The 14,989-nt window shown below is 41.1% G+C and overlaps 1 protein-coding gene across 1 annotated transcript in view; it reads left to right on the top strand.

Annotated features, from left to right (window-relative positions):
* The window catches only part of LOC137889938 (receptor tyrosine-protein kinase erbB-4-like), a 286,634-nt gene that overhangs the window by 132,939 nt on the left and 138,706 nt on the right, over window positions 1–14,989 (top strand). The window contains exon 2 of the mRNA XM_068733985.1: window positions 3,305–3,456. Within this exon, the coding sequence (XP_068590086.1) occupies window positions 3,305–3,456 (152 nt within the window). The remainder of the gene's footprint in view (window positions 1–3,304; window positions 3,457–14,989) is intronic.

Genomic DNA, 14,989 nt, shown 5'->3' with positions numbered 1-14,989 from the left:
AGGCAGTGTTTGAGTGCAACTTCTACAAGGTCCCCCTGTTTATTCAAGGCACGTTAGCCAAGCTCAGCTATTGACAGTGTTTACTTATGGAAGTGACATTTGCAACTTTATTTAATTCAGTCAGTTACTGGCTATTGGGATGACCTTTTGCTGGCTTCCCTGGCAGGAGCCTATAAACCTCTGAGACTTGCCAGCTTTATAGGCATTCAATAATCGCACAAGGCACTATTGATGAAGTTGTTGTGTGCACTACCTATGAAATGACTTGGGCAAGGAGCAGGAACCACAGCGGTGGAGTGCCAACTTAATCCTGATGAGGATATTTATAAGAAAAAAAATGGATGAAAATGTGGCTCAGAGGCTTTTCAGTCTCTGCAAACATTTAACAATTTTTTTTCTTCTGTTTTGTGTTTTATGTAGAGAGCTCACTGTTTGCATTCCCTCTATATCTGTCTGTGACACTGCGATTGTGTCAGAGACCGTGATGGATGCATTCTGGTCTTGTCTGGTGGTTGTCTGTTGGAGACACATGGGGGCTGCATGAAAGCCATTTAAAACCAGCTACCAATCCATCTGTCCCTCAGAAAGTTTGTGACTGACTTGTGAGAGAAGGATAAATGGATGCAGAATAGAGAAAGATAGTTTATTCTCTTTGTCATATTCAATGGAGATAAGTCTGGCTTCTGTCTGTCTGTCTATATATATAGAGCTCTTATTACCTTGTTACTTCTGATAGTTGGTGCCCACTAACACGTGGTATGGGTTTGTTCTCATCTATGAAGTAATGAGGGGATAAACAAGTTTACTCACAATCTCGCTGCCTAATTTAAAGCATTGCAGAAAAAAAAACAACTAAATTCTCTTCTAGACCATACTAATTGATCCAGATATGAATTTCCACCCATCGACCTATATTCCTCTCATTAATTACATTTATTGGAAAATCCTGAATTATTATGATTCATTGCCTTAATCCATCACTTTTGAGATGAAATTCCCTGCAAATAAATGAAATCAATTTACTCACACTGGCAAATATACGTTATTCATGGGATAGAGAGAATGAACCTCATTGGCTTTCTCTGCTTTAAGTGTGCCTGGGACTGAAATCCATCAAACAGATAAGATGGATTCTCTTTTATTGAGCAGCCGTAAGTTTTTAAACAATGTGAAGATTCATCTGTTCTTGCAGTCTATTCCCGCATCATAGGCAGTATGTTAAACAGTCGACAACTCAGTGTCTTATAGCATCTCCTCCTGGGTAGGGAGGCTGCACCAACATAAAGAGCAGAGGCTGGGTTTTCTGCAACCTTTACTGTGATGTACAGGCTCAGGTGTTACATATTGAGCATGAAGACAAATTGATTTGATCATGCAGTGAGAGAGAGGAAATACATTCTGAGGTCTATTATTTACGGCCGGCCCCATGTTCATGCACATGCAGACATATCACCGGAATGATCACCTACAGCTCTGCAACAGTTCACACTTCCTTTACGCTACACGCCGCACAGATGGTTTTGTTGTGGTTCACTTGGCAGTCAGCGCCTTCTCAGACTCATGCAGAGCTATAGGATTTCATAGTGTTTCATTAGACAACACTAATGGAGAGAATCCCATCCAGACAGGTTTCCAAAGTCAGCAGGCTTACTGCTTGAGGAAGCATATTGGTATAAAAAAAAAAAAAAAAGTAAATTCCACCAGACGCCGCATGCCACAATGCCCCATTCCTCTGATCTCGGTACCCTGCCCCAAGGGTGCAATAACAGTTTATTACACCTATCCTCGCTTTATGACCCCCACCTCGCCCTCCACCCGTCTCCCCTCAAGCCTACGCTAACTGTTATTGAAAACACCCAGGTCTGTCATATATCATTCCTTAGTAGCACGTTATGCTATGTGCAACCTGGCTAATCACCACAAGCTCGTACGGGTATTGTCCAGGTCACAACGGAATAGCTCCACTTATCTAATATCTGCTTAGATGTGGAAGTGTTTGAACACAATTCCATTTGTCATTACAGCTTGTATTGCCTTGAGGCTACATCCTCTTTTCCCCCATACGTGTCTGTGGTGTATTGATGGGGAGTAAGTAGGAACTAGAATTGAAATTTTTTTCCCACAGACTGACTGTTTGGAGATAAAGGGTAAATGAGTTTGGCTTAGTGTATTGCTTATTGCTTACCCCCTATTGAATTGAGGGGGTATATGGTATAAAAATGGAAGCAAAGCTTAGTGTATATATTATAGGGAATGTAAGGGATCTTGGATTAAAATGCAAAGCGTCAGTAAAGATCTTTCATGGTGAAGGTGTTCAGAGAGAGAGAGGTAACCGCTCATGGGTGACAGTGTGACAAGACTCAGGGAAGGACCTGCCACCCCTCCTTCACACCGATGGCTCCTCTGTCATCTAGAGGGTGCAGGTGGAAGAAACCACACCGCGCATGGCAATGCAAATTAAACTACATTATTATGCTTCCAAAGAACAAATGTCAGTGTCTATATCTTAAAGTTGGCTGCAATTCAGCAGCTTTACAAAATATCCTTGGATTAAAAGAGTCAGGGCACGTAATGCTGTCAACGTGGCTTGTGTTTTAAATTCAGAAGGACACTTTCAATGTAGGCTTCCATCTAATCTCGATAGATTGCAGGGGGTTGTTGGGGGGATTGTTGTTTTGGTGTTTACACAAAGCTGTTTTTTTGGATTTATGTGTTGTTGTTTTTTCGCAATCTAAGTCTATGCACACATATAAATGCGCGTCTTCATGCTAGAGTGGGCAGCAACCGCTGATTGGACAGATTGTGTCGTCATGAGGTTTTGGGCGGGGGGTTTCGGAAATGGGTCTGTTTAATTACTTGTGAAATGAGCAGCACAGCTAGCAGCTGAAGAGCTTCCATGTACTCTGTGTGCCCCAATGGGTGATATGAGGTGTGGTTAGGGTGCAGTGAGGTCCAGTGACTTTCTGGTCTGACATGACCAGGCCAGCTGAGCAGGTGCTACAGCTCACTGTCCATGCGCTCATGTTTACACTACATTGTCTCTGATGATTATTGCATCAAGTCTGGCACATAAAAACACAAACCAGCTTTTTTTGTATATAAAATCCCTTCAGTTGCTGCTCATTCATTTCATAGGAAAATCATATCAAGGTTACCAGTACTGCAGTTTGTACAACATTAAAGCTTTTATCCCCAATGAAAACTGAAAAATAAAGTTGCACCCTGTCTGTGTGTGTGTGTGTGTGTTTTCTAAATCGAACCCTGCTGTATTAACACGTATCACTCTGTGCCCTTATTTCCCTAGTATGTGCTGGTACAGAGAACAAGCTGAGCACCCTGTCGGACCTGGAGCAGCAGTACCGCACCTTGAGGAAATACTACGAGAACTGTGAAGTCGTAATGGGCAACCTTGAGATCACAAGCATCGACCGCAGTCGCGACCTCACCTTCCTCAGAGTAAGGACAAAACAAGAGAATACAGGAAACTGGTTGTGAATTGAACTTGTACATACATGCCCAACATTCTTGACTTGCAACTAACCAGAGACCATTCAATGTGTTTGATTGAAAAACTGAACATGCATCACATCTTGACCCAGATACAAATGTCAGGCTGGTGAGTGGATGGGAAACCAGCCACTGCTAGTCTCAGCTTGCACAAACAGATGCAAAGTTATCCCTCCTGGCTTGGTGTGGTTTAATTTACTCAATATAGAATTCAGAGCATATTTATTGCCTCCACACAGCTCAGCTCAGCTAGCAGCTAATAGTGCTAACAGCACGAACAGTGCAAACAACTGAAACAGCGCTAATATTAGCTAATAGAGTTTACCTGAGAGGGAACCGGAGGGTGGGTTCTACGCTCCTGCGATGACTCCATGACTCGGGACAGCATCATCAGTGGTAACCTCTGCATGAGCACAGAGCGAGATCAGATGGACAGCCAGATGGACACAATAGAGAGACTCACGTACACTAAAGTGCATGCGCGGCCTGCCTGGCTATAAATACATGGCACAGAGAAACTCAGGTCACAACAAACTGAGAATACTTAAGATTAACCATCCAAACATCCACTTCTTGCATCGTTCATACAAATAATTGTCTAAGCGAGAGTAAAAAGTTTAAAATTTGAACTTTTCACTCTCTTTTCATGTGACCTTGTTGCCGAAAGCATGCCCTGTGCTTGGATCCTTTTCAACCAATCAGCACTCAGATTAGTGTCTACATTGTCAATGATAAGAAGCGAGGAATTTTTGCTCTAATCGGGGGTAATCAGACTTCCTCCCTCCTCAGAGTGTCGAGCTGATTGTACGCTCACACCATTGTGATCTGAGGCATAGAATAATCAAAACCCAAATAACTTGATCTGTCTAATCTCCTTTTTGATTAAACGTGATTCACAGACAGAGAAGGAAAAGTGCTGTTGCACTGAACATGAATTCCCACCTTTCAGAACATGTTCAGATATTTAAGAGCATTTTTGTTTTCATCATCTTATTCCTGAACTGAGCATGTGAGCCAACTGATTGACACTGCCAAAGAGAGGTACAGGTGCATGTGACACATGGTAACCTGCATTTCAGCAGTTTGTAGGCAGCAGTGTGCTGTAGTAAATGAATGAGAGGAGGCTGAGGTGACAGTTGTTCTGTGATGCTGAGGACGTACAGTTGAGGAGGATTTGCCTGCATGAATGCTTACCTCCATTTTGGTTTGATGGACACATGCGTTCACATACAAACAGGCTGAGCAAGTGATGACAGGCCTCAGCCCTTCAGGGGCCAGAGCAGTAATAGTGAGGTCATGAGAGGTCAGAAGAAGCTACTGTTGTGAAATCAGCAGGAGAGAGAAATAAAAACTGCCTGTTTTTTTTTTTTTTTTGGTGAAGTCAGCTGCTATTGTTGACCTTCGTTGGCCTTTCACTTCTCAAGAACACCACCCTAGACCATTCTGCCTGCACTCTGTTCAGCTAACGCCATCCAACTCCAATTGATTCCAGTCTTTCTGAGGGGCTGGGGAGCTCCCCTGTGTTACTATAAAGTGCTGACTGCATTCATTCAGCTGGTATTGCTGTGTGAATGAACTGGGCTACAGAGGTTTGCGGAGTCCCACAATAAGGCATCTTCTGGTTTGTCATATTTAGCTCAATACAGCGATAATTTGAAGTTAATACGGCAAAATGGTTTGTTTACATCAGGTAAAAGTAATTGAGTAGCTCATCTTCTCTTGTGTATTTGTATAAACTAAAAAAAAAAATCAAGATTGATCAAAGTAGCACGTCAGGACAGAGTCATTAAATGTTCTGCAATGTGTGCAGAGCAATACTGACAAAACCCCCTGCGATGCAAAACAAAACCAAGATAATATTGAGAAAGAGGCCGCAATGGATGGTAAGTGCTACCATTAGACCCCCACAGGGGTAATAAGCCCCACTGACTCAGATGAAAAGATGGTAGGGGGGGGATTGTTGTTTAACTACATAGAACCAATTTGTTCTTTAAAACAACATTCACACTCCCACTTTTAGCAACGTCTTATCAGTGCAAGCTAATATCACATAAAGACAAGTTGAAGTTAAAGGTGCTTTTGACTACAATCCCGCTTTACCTGCCTATTTTTATATTACACCACCACTCATTTACAAAACGACTCCCTGTGGCGCTAGCTTGCCAGGTTCCTCCACCTTTCCATGGTTGCCAATTAACATGGGTTAATTGAAGATGCTAATTAGGGAACACAGGGTGCCAAACAGCAAGGGAGCAAGAGGGCAGGGTGCAGTGTGTATTTTTAGGGAATATTATTATTATGATAAAACACATTAATAACATGGTTCCCCAGGGAGGGAAAAACTTCACCTTGAGGTAGAGAAGAAGTGAAGGAGTGAAGAAAAAACTATTGTGCAGCAGCGTGCCATACCACCTGTCTCTGGAAGGTGATTGAAACTGATGCCTGTGCATTGGCTCTTTCTTTTCTAGATAGCCAAGAGATTGATGGCTGCCTCCCAAAGCCCCTCAAACAGCTTTAGCAGTAAATAGAGTCCATCTTCCAAACTGCCTCCACGACAGATGAATCAACGCTCGCGCTGTGATTAATAACGCAATGCATTTCAGTGCGGGTGCTTCACCCCCCACACTCTCACATATGCACATTCAAACCAACAGCACAACAGTGAGTTTTAACCGCACGCAGTGTTTACATCGTCAACGTTTAACTCTCTCCTAAATCCATATTCTCATTCCTTTTAATTCCTTCTTTCATGTCAGAAGCAGAACATACATTTGCATTCTGAATGTAAATTCTGTAAAGAAATTGAAATGACATGTTAGTGTAATGTTTTCGTTTTGTGAATGGGACACAGAGGAGAACAAACACACACGTTGGAGTCTCTTTTTTCCCTCATGTCACTTCCTCGTGTGTGCTCATAAACTGATCTGTGTACATGAAATATTCATTTTTCCCTTTCCTCCCCTCTCCCAAGTCCCAGTAGAAACCCACAGTCAGATTGGATTGTTTGTCTTGCAATTGGAACCATTAGTAAACATCTAATTCCCCCCCAATATTAGTGCAGTGATCAGATTGCTTAGCAGCACAGCACCAAATTCACTGACTCCCCTCCTCTGTCCCTGTAGCTGCTAATAAATTATGGAATTGTCATTTTCAAATGGAAACATTTCATAATTCCAATAAGCCTTGTGCTATTTTTGAAAGAAAAGGGTAGAGCACATGTAAATGAAGCCAGGGATCTGGACATATTCAGATATTATGTTACAGATGCACATTATAAGATAAGAATATCTCTTTCACAACCACCTTCATTACTTTCCATTTATATTGTTCTTCTCTGCAACACATTAATCACATGCTTTATTTCTTATAAAAAGTTTTATTTTTTTTTAATTTTCAAAAAGTGTCCTTTCTGACAATATGATAATCTAGGAAAAATAATATTATGGATATCTTTCAGTATAAGGCAGTCCAATACCACAAAATTGCAAACTACAGAATTGTCCTTAAAATGTACAATTGAAATGAAGCTGCATGATAACTCTTCATCTTTCTTTGTGTGTGTGTGTGTGTGTGTGTGTGTGTGTGTGTGTGTGTGTGTGTGTGTGTGTGTGTGTGTGTGTGTGTGTGTGTGTGTGTGTAAGCTCATGCCCTAATGTCTCTACTAAAGGGAGTGTCTAGAGTCTAGACTATGATGGTTGTGCTCTGTTAATGTGGCCTTCTATGACACTTGTGTGAAGTGTTCTCTTGACCCCACACAATTCTCAGCTGCCACAGTGATGCGTACAGGATGGAACACTCTGTGCACCAGTAAGCAGTAATGTTGGAGACTAAAAAGAGTGATTAGAGATTAAAGATGTCTGGCTAGTTATCTATATGCCAATACATCTGCTAAATCTGACTTATTTTTTCATGGCACAGGAGAAAGTGGCTTAGAGGAAATGTAGGCAGCAGAAGTGACCTCCTTCTATGTTCTTTGAGTCCCAGTTGTCTTGACTCCGCTTTGCTTTAGAGTGAAGGGGCCAATCATTGGTTAATAGGGAAATATGCAACATAGGAAAGCTAGAGTGCAGTAGGTCCAACCAGAGCTTTTTTTCTGTGCTGAAATAAAACATTAGAGGCCATATTCACATGTTTTGTTCCCCTGCACAAACACAGAATGCACTTTCTAGCTCCATCACAGACATTATGTAACAGGGTTTATAACAAGTTCACCAGTGTTTGCAAGCTGAAGGTTGTGCAAAGGAGGACATTTTGATGGGAAAAAAGTCTCCTCCCTCCAGACACTGAATTTAAAAAAAAAGAATGCTTTTTTTTGCTTAGCCCCAAAACTGCAGGAAGTAACAGCAACAGTCTATGATCTTAACTGCTGTATCGCTATAAGTGTATAGCTCACTTGGTAAAGCATTGCCAGAGGAGGATGACCATCTAGCTCTAGTAGGTAAAAGACATCTGAAAACCCTTCTGTGGAATGACCAGCTGTGTTGGCTGTATGTGTGTGTGTGTGTGTGTGTGTGTGTGTGTGTGTGTGTGTGTGTGTGTGTGTGTGTGTGTGTGTGTGTGTCAGGTTCATAACTCAATGACCAATTGTCAGTCCATCTTTTGCCATCTTATTTTGATACACTTTAACTATAAAACTGTAAGCTGAACTCACAATATTGACTACTGGTTTAAAAAGTGTGACCATTGTAAGCCATTATGCTGCCTTTAGGTGCCCGTCAGAAATCTGTGTTACAGTTTATGTAAATTACCATCATGAGAGAGGCTGATTGTAAAGTGTTGGACACAATACAACTTATGCCTTTTTCATAATGTTGGGTTTTAAGGCTTCGGTCATTCATTGATGATGTACTGGTTAAAGTATAAATTAATTGCATAACATTATAGGATGTTTCTACACACTATTGATTATTGAAAATAAATCCTAAAGTCTTATCGATGTGCATATGTGAAACGTTATTTAAAGTTAAAAAAGGAAACTCATTACTATTGCTACTGCCATCTATTCAATTACCACTTGATGGGTCACTCATGTGCGGCTTACTGTGGGCCAAACGCAACATTATGAAATTGCTTTGCCTTGCTTCACAAGCTATTTCCCACGGCATTCGAAAGCACCATCTATTCCTGCTCTCCATCCTCGTCTTCTGACATCTTTCTTCATACCTCTTCTTGACTGGCATATTTGTCCCTCAGGCACCATTGGTGCCCTCCCCAGCTTCCTAATTGTTGATGCACTGTTAGATGAGTGCAGATTACGTTGGCCCCTTGCTCCTCAGCAAACTCCTTCAATATTAATGAAGACTGATGAAGTGCTAGGGAGCCCCTGTCTTTCAGCCCCGGCCTAGATTGGATTGACAATTGCAATTAGCGTCCCCTCAAGTTCATTTCCATCACTTTAATTTGACACGAGGAAGGGCAGTGTGAGGTGGGAAGTGAGACCGTTGAGAGAAAGAAATCCTGAGGAGAAAGGTTAGAGAGGGAAGATGGGGTGAAAGAGTTTGACCAGGAACTAGTTTAAAAGCTAGACAGCAAAGAAGAGGAGCAGACAGGAAATTTAAGAGTCCCTTGAAATCTTTCCCTCACCGATATCAGAAGTGATTTTCTGCAGCTTACTTTTTACATTTCGTCCATATTCCTTTTTCACCATGTGCAGTGACAGCCAGAGGGAAGTCTGTACTAGAGGTAAATCCACCTTAAGGCCTAAGAGTCAGATTGTGATCTCCACTGTGTGGATTCCACTGCCACCTATGAATCTCAGGATATGTTTTCGGTATTTCCTTAATATCAATATGTCATTGCCAACGTTTCTTCTTCTCCCACCTGCAACAGTCACCAAATGGATTGCTTGTCAGTGTGTGTGTGAGAAGGAAAAGGAGTGTGTGAGATACGGAGACAGCTGCGCCTGAAAATGAATGATACTCCGTTCTTTTGCAAGGAAAATAAGCAATGGATGATTGTCAGAGGCTGATGATGTGTCATGTTTGTGTGTATTTCTGTAGGTTATTTAAGTTTTGCATGTGTGCGTATGTATACGGCATGTGTGTATTGTGTTATTGTGACTGATAGGAAATGGGACATCAAAACTCTTTGCCATACTGACATTCATTTTAAACCTACCCTTGCTCAAATTGACTGAAGCAATTGATTGTATCTGTGTGTGTGTTTTTGTAATCATAGGCAGGGTTAAAAGCTGTCTCCTTGTCTGACTGACAGATACAATCTCTTGCTCTCTTTTCCACTTTTGGTCAGCCCATATCATTTTCTTCCCATGTCTTTTGGAAAATGATGTGGACTGATCAGGACAATGGAATGAGAATAACAGAAATGCCTGCCATCCCTCAATTACCATTTGTATTGACCTGTAGCCTTGTCGAGGGCAATAAGAAGAAAATCAGCAAAATAGACACATATCTAACCTGGCAGCTATGCTGACCTGTAAATATGCTTACTGTAAAAATCGGTCCTGGATCACAGAGTGCAGAAAACTGCTGCTGCACTACAATGTGTTGAAACTTCCAAGCACATTTATGTTCCCTTTTGGTAAATTAAATGTGCATATCTATACAATAACCCCATGTTTGATGTCACTACAAATGCAGGTGCAACATACTAGAAATAATTCAAATGTTTTACTGTACATTTTTAAGTAATTTCCCCTTTTTATTACATTTTAGTGACTATTCAGGAGCCTAGTGTTTGAATTTAAGAGAACGACTCAGATGTTTCTGATTTTGTTATACTTTCCTTCAAAATCCTGTCCTTGCAATCAAATAGTCCTTGTTTGGGCTTGGATTTGCTGTGCTTCTGCACAGAATGTATGCTTGTACTCAGATGTATTGCTGCTTTCACAGAATTCTTGTGCTCCAGCTTAAGCCATTCTCGTCACGCTCAGGCTACTTCTGTGTGCTCATGATCTGCTCTCAGATTCCTCCTCTGCTTCTCTCTGCCAGACATTTCCTCAGGTTTAGGCAACAAACCTCCTTGGTTAGGTTTAGGAAAATGTCATGGTTTCGGTTAAGATACATATTTTCTAGAAGTTGGGATGTGGTGGCTATCTGTGCCACAAACTGAAATTTGCTGCCGATCCAACTCCACTGTTTGTTCCCCTCTATCACACCGACAGGAGACAGTAGTGTAGCTATTATAGCAAAAGAAAAACTATGGTCGGCTCGCTGGTTTATACAACTGTCCTTTAATTTCAAGAGTCATAAAGAAAGCAAGGGAAGTACATATACTATAGCTTCTGAGCACACAGAAGCAGCCCGAGTGTGAGGAAAAGGGCTGAAGCTGGAGTGCAAGAAATCAGTGCAAGTAACCACATATCTGAGAAGCAAAGCAAATCCAAGCACAAGTGACTTTTCAGAGCGAGGACAGTGTTTTGAAAGAAAGCGTTCAACATCTGAATAGCAATCAAAGAGTCATGCTCTCAAATTAAAAAGACCACGCATTTCAATAAAGTTAGGAAAAAAACCTACATATTTTTGCAATATAATGTGGCTGCACATTATGTTGTCAAAATGTTTTAAAATTCTCTGCAAATGGCCATCAAGAACATTCAAAAGAAATCAGCATTTGAACAATTTGGATAGACCATGCCTAAAATTAGTTTTTATCAGGTCTTATCTCTTTTACTAAGTTCTCAAAACAGACCGACTGTCCTTCAACACATCAGTGGACAAAAGGGCAAACATGTTTAAATGTGGAGATACCTCGGACTGTTGACGACTGAACCTGATGTTTCAAAGTGAAGCTAATTGTTTGAGTTCACTTTTATTGACATTGTTTAATTACATATTGGCTGAAAATGCTGTCTATGTCAATGTTTTTGGAGTGCTTGATTTAAGGGTGAGAGAGCAAGGAATTGCATTGTCTTGCAGTCCCTTTGTAAATATTGTAGTACTTATATATTTGTATGCTCCTTCAGAGGGCGTTACCACTATTTAGCTCTACATGTGTATCGTATCATATTTCATATTTATTTATTAGAGGTATGGGATGCTTGTCTCTGTTGTACATTATTTCTCAGCTTTGTGGAAGCAATGCTGTATTGAATTGTCTGGACAGAGTATGATGCTGTTGTCTCTAAGTAACACCAAAATTGTCTTTCTGATGTTTTGTAATTTGTTGGATGTAACTGCATTAGAAGAACCTTTTTTTAAAAACCCCACTGATTTTGAATAGACGGTGGGGGGGATGCATGAGACTTTCTCACCACTGTGGGAGACTGCACACACACATAACCCAGTGGTGATAGTACTTATCGTAGCGGAGCAGTGCCAGACTGAATATAGAGGCAGTGGAGAGGAGAAGCAGAGCCGGGGTGTGACAATAGCCCACCCTGCCTCTCTGATGCCTTTCAAACTTCATATCTGCCTTCCTCTGCAGCTTCCCAAAAAAGGTGAACGATATAGACCCACTTCTCCGGAGGATCGAAATCAATTTCCACCCACTGCGACTTAGATGAGGGAGTCCTTTTCAAGAATGGCTAGTGCTAAGGCTTAGATGGCCAGAGTACAATAGTTCCACTAGAACGAGACGATCCTCGTTTACGATACCCAATTGATAACAGCACTTATGGAAAACAACCACCAGCACGTCTAATCCTCTGACCACATTATTTTAAGACCCCCACCCTGTGGTGAGTCTTTGCATAGAAATAAGGGACCTTGTGGCTTTGTCTTGCCTTGTCTGACTTGTGAGACTCTGTACCTGGTTGCTGTTTTATTATTCTTTTCCATCTTTTTATCTATTGTTCAAACTTTGTAAATTATAGTCATCTTCACACCAGATGAGAAGCAAGTATTTGGTTTCTTGCACCTCAACAGTAGGCTGCTGGGTAGAGGATGATGATCAGCTCACTCATTCACATTTTCCATTTGTATTTTCCCAGTTTAGCAGGGTTTGAAACTCACAACCTACTCTTCAACCCACGTTGTGTGAGTGTATTGAACAGTTTTCCTATCTTACATCATGATCAGTACATGCCATTGTCTTTGTCACTATTTCTAACTCTCCCTTGCCTTGTCTGACAAAATTACTAATGTGATATTCCATCCCAAAATATCTCTTTATTTAAGTAATAAACGCGAGTAGTTTTTAAAGGTTGTTCCATCCTTTAATGAAGAACATCCAAAAAAAACCTTTTAAAACCACTCCTGCAGCACATGTAGTCTAGACTGAGTAGAAGTTAAGTTGTCACACAATAAGTAAAGATAAAGAGTTACTGGTATCAGCAGTAGCATAACATTCAATATGTATATCACTCACTCAACCCTTTTATTCTGTCTAAACTTATGTTAGACTTCACTCATCCTTATGCTCCCATGCGCTCTGACTGCAGCAGGAAATATCAGAACAGCAGACGTCCTTGCTGCGATAGGAACAAAAACCCCAAAAACCAACAACAACAACAACAACACGTGATGATACAGCTCAATGATCAGCATCCAGACGAATGAGAATTCAGAGCTATAGGCACCAAACACCACAAAAAAATATGACTTTGTTTTGAGTGCTCCTGTAATGTTCAGAAATTTCTCAAACAGAGAGGAAGAAGGCCATAGTGGAGAAGAAGGCCACTGAGGAGAAGAAGCAGCAGCCCCCCCCTTTGCACTCTTTGTTCCATCAGCAAGCAGGGCAGGAGTCAGCAGGTCCAGGTCAAAATCAAAAGTATTTAATATTGTTAACAGAAGCCAAAACAATCACAAACCAAATTACACTATCGATAGTAAAATATTTCAAGAAATATGAGACCCCGTTCATACCACAGGACAGATTGATGTATCTGCCCCATGGTACGAAGGAAGTCTGATTCTCTCAGGGACAAACAGCTCCTTTGCCCCCCCAGAGTTACATTCCTCAACCTATCGATCAGCTCCACGATTGACTGAAGTCCAATGAGCTCCTCCTTGGATCCTGACCCATTGTCCTGGGCAGACACCTCAGTGAACTACCCTCCTCCCCCGCAGATTGACACCTCCTGGCATTCCTCAAACCCCCATCACAGACACTCAATATACATTCAATGACCACACTCCTTGGTTTAACACTTCCCAAGTAACCACACTGTGACACATAATATCCAGCACTAGGAATGCTTTAAAACTTAAAATTCCTCACACTCCCAAAAAGGGAGTTTTGTCTCGATATTACGTTGACTTCTGGTGATATGTGTCCCGTTGATGTTGGGTGGTCTGTGTTATGAGAACACGCCTGATTTCATTGACTTTTTTTGGCGATGATAGAAAAAAAGAGAGATTTCGATTTTAGTAAAAACATTTTTTTCAATTATTTGTTTTCTCAATATCTCTGCATGGCAACTGTGTCACGTTTATATTGTGGTACATTTGCATTCAAATCCAGGCTGAAATTTGTTTAGCATCTTAACCACCCAGGTTGTAGCTCCGGTCCTGACTGTGGACAAGAGGAACAAACGTTCTTCATGTTACCCGATTATCTCATCTTATTTAGCCACAATCACAATCTGTCTTTCCTTTTTTCTTACTTACTCCTTTCCTTTATATGTAATTGTGGTTTCCTTTTGCGTTTTCCATCCTCCCTTCCTTTCTACCTCCAACCCCAGTCTAACTAGTTCGTGTTTGAATAAAAACTCATTAGGATTACATAGCCATTTAGCTAAGCGACACAGGGTGTAATTGTACCATCCATCAATTGCTGTGTAATAACACACTCGGAGGGAGCTAAATGTTGATTAGCCCTCAGCCAATTTCACCAGTGGGTTTTGGGAATAAATAGCCAGAGGAGATCGGGTTGGGTGATGGGTGGCGAGTGGCTTCGGAGGGTGTTGCGGTCAGAGGCGCTGACCCATGCGAGCCAAATTAACTTGGAAGGGATGAAAACAAAGTGTCAAAGCCAAGCAAAGTATCACTTTCTGTCCTTGGCTATTGGCCTTTTTGTCTCGTTCTGTCTAACAGTCACCCAGCCACCCTCATTACACTGAACATGTTTACCATACGCAATGATTTGCACAATACTGGAGGACACAAGCCTGATATGTTTTCTATCTTTGTAAAGGTAAGAAAATAAGGTTGTTTTTAAAAAAACATTTTTTTAAATCTGTCTACATCCACTTCAGCAGAAGATAGCCATTAAGCTTATAAACTGACAGAAAATCCCAGAAACATGTTTTGCCTTTTCGGAGAGGCTGATGATAGAAAACCATAATGAGTTAGGATGGGAGAGGGGGCAGGACTTTGATCCCTCTACATTTTAAAATCTCTTTCTCTCTTTCTAAGTGTGCCTGCAATTATTCTCATTGGGATATATCTGCATTTCAGTAAATATGATTTATTATAGCTTATATATAAAATGTAGTTATATAAGATATTGGGAATTAATATGTCCTACTCTGCGTACTTGACACCTACTGTCAGGAATATCGTCAATACTGGGGCTTTGATTCATCACATCAGGTTATTAGCTTTTTAAGCATACTTCATGGCAACGGTCATCATATGAAGAG

Source organism: Cebidichthys violaceus, unplaced genomic scaffold (assembly GCF_023349555.1).
Source record: "Cebidichthys violaceus isolate CVI_PGR_0920_01 unplaced genomic scaffold, fCebVio1.0.p SCAF_11, whole genome shotgun sequence".
NCBI lineage: Eukaryota > Metazoa > Chordata > Actinopteri > Perciformes > Stichaeidae > Cebidichthys > Cebidichthys violaceus.
Note: the sequence above shows the minus strand (reverse complement) of the source record. Positions and strands in the feature narration are given on the sequence as shown.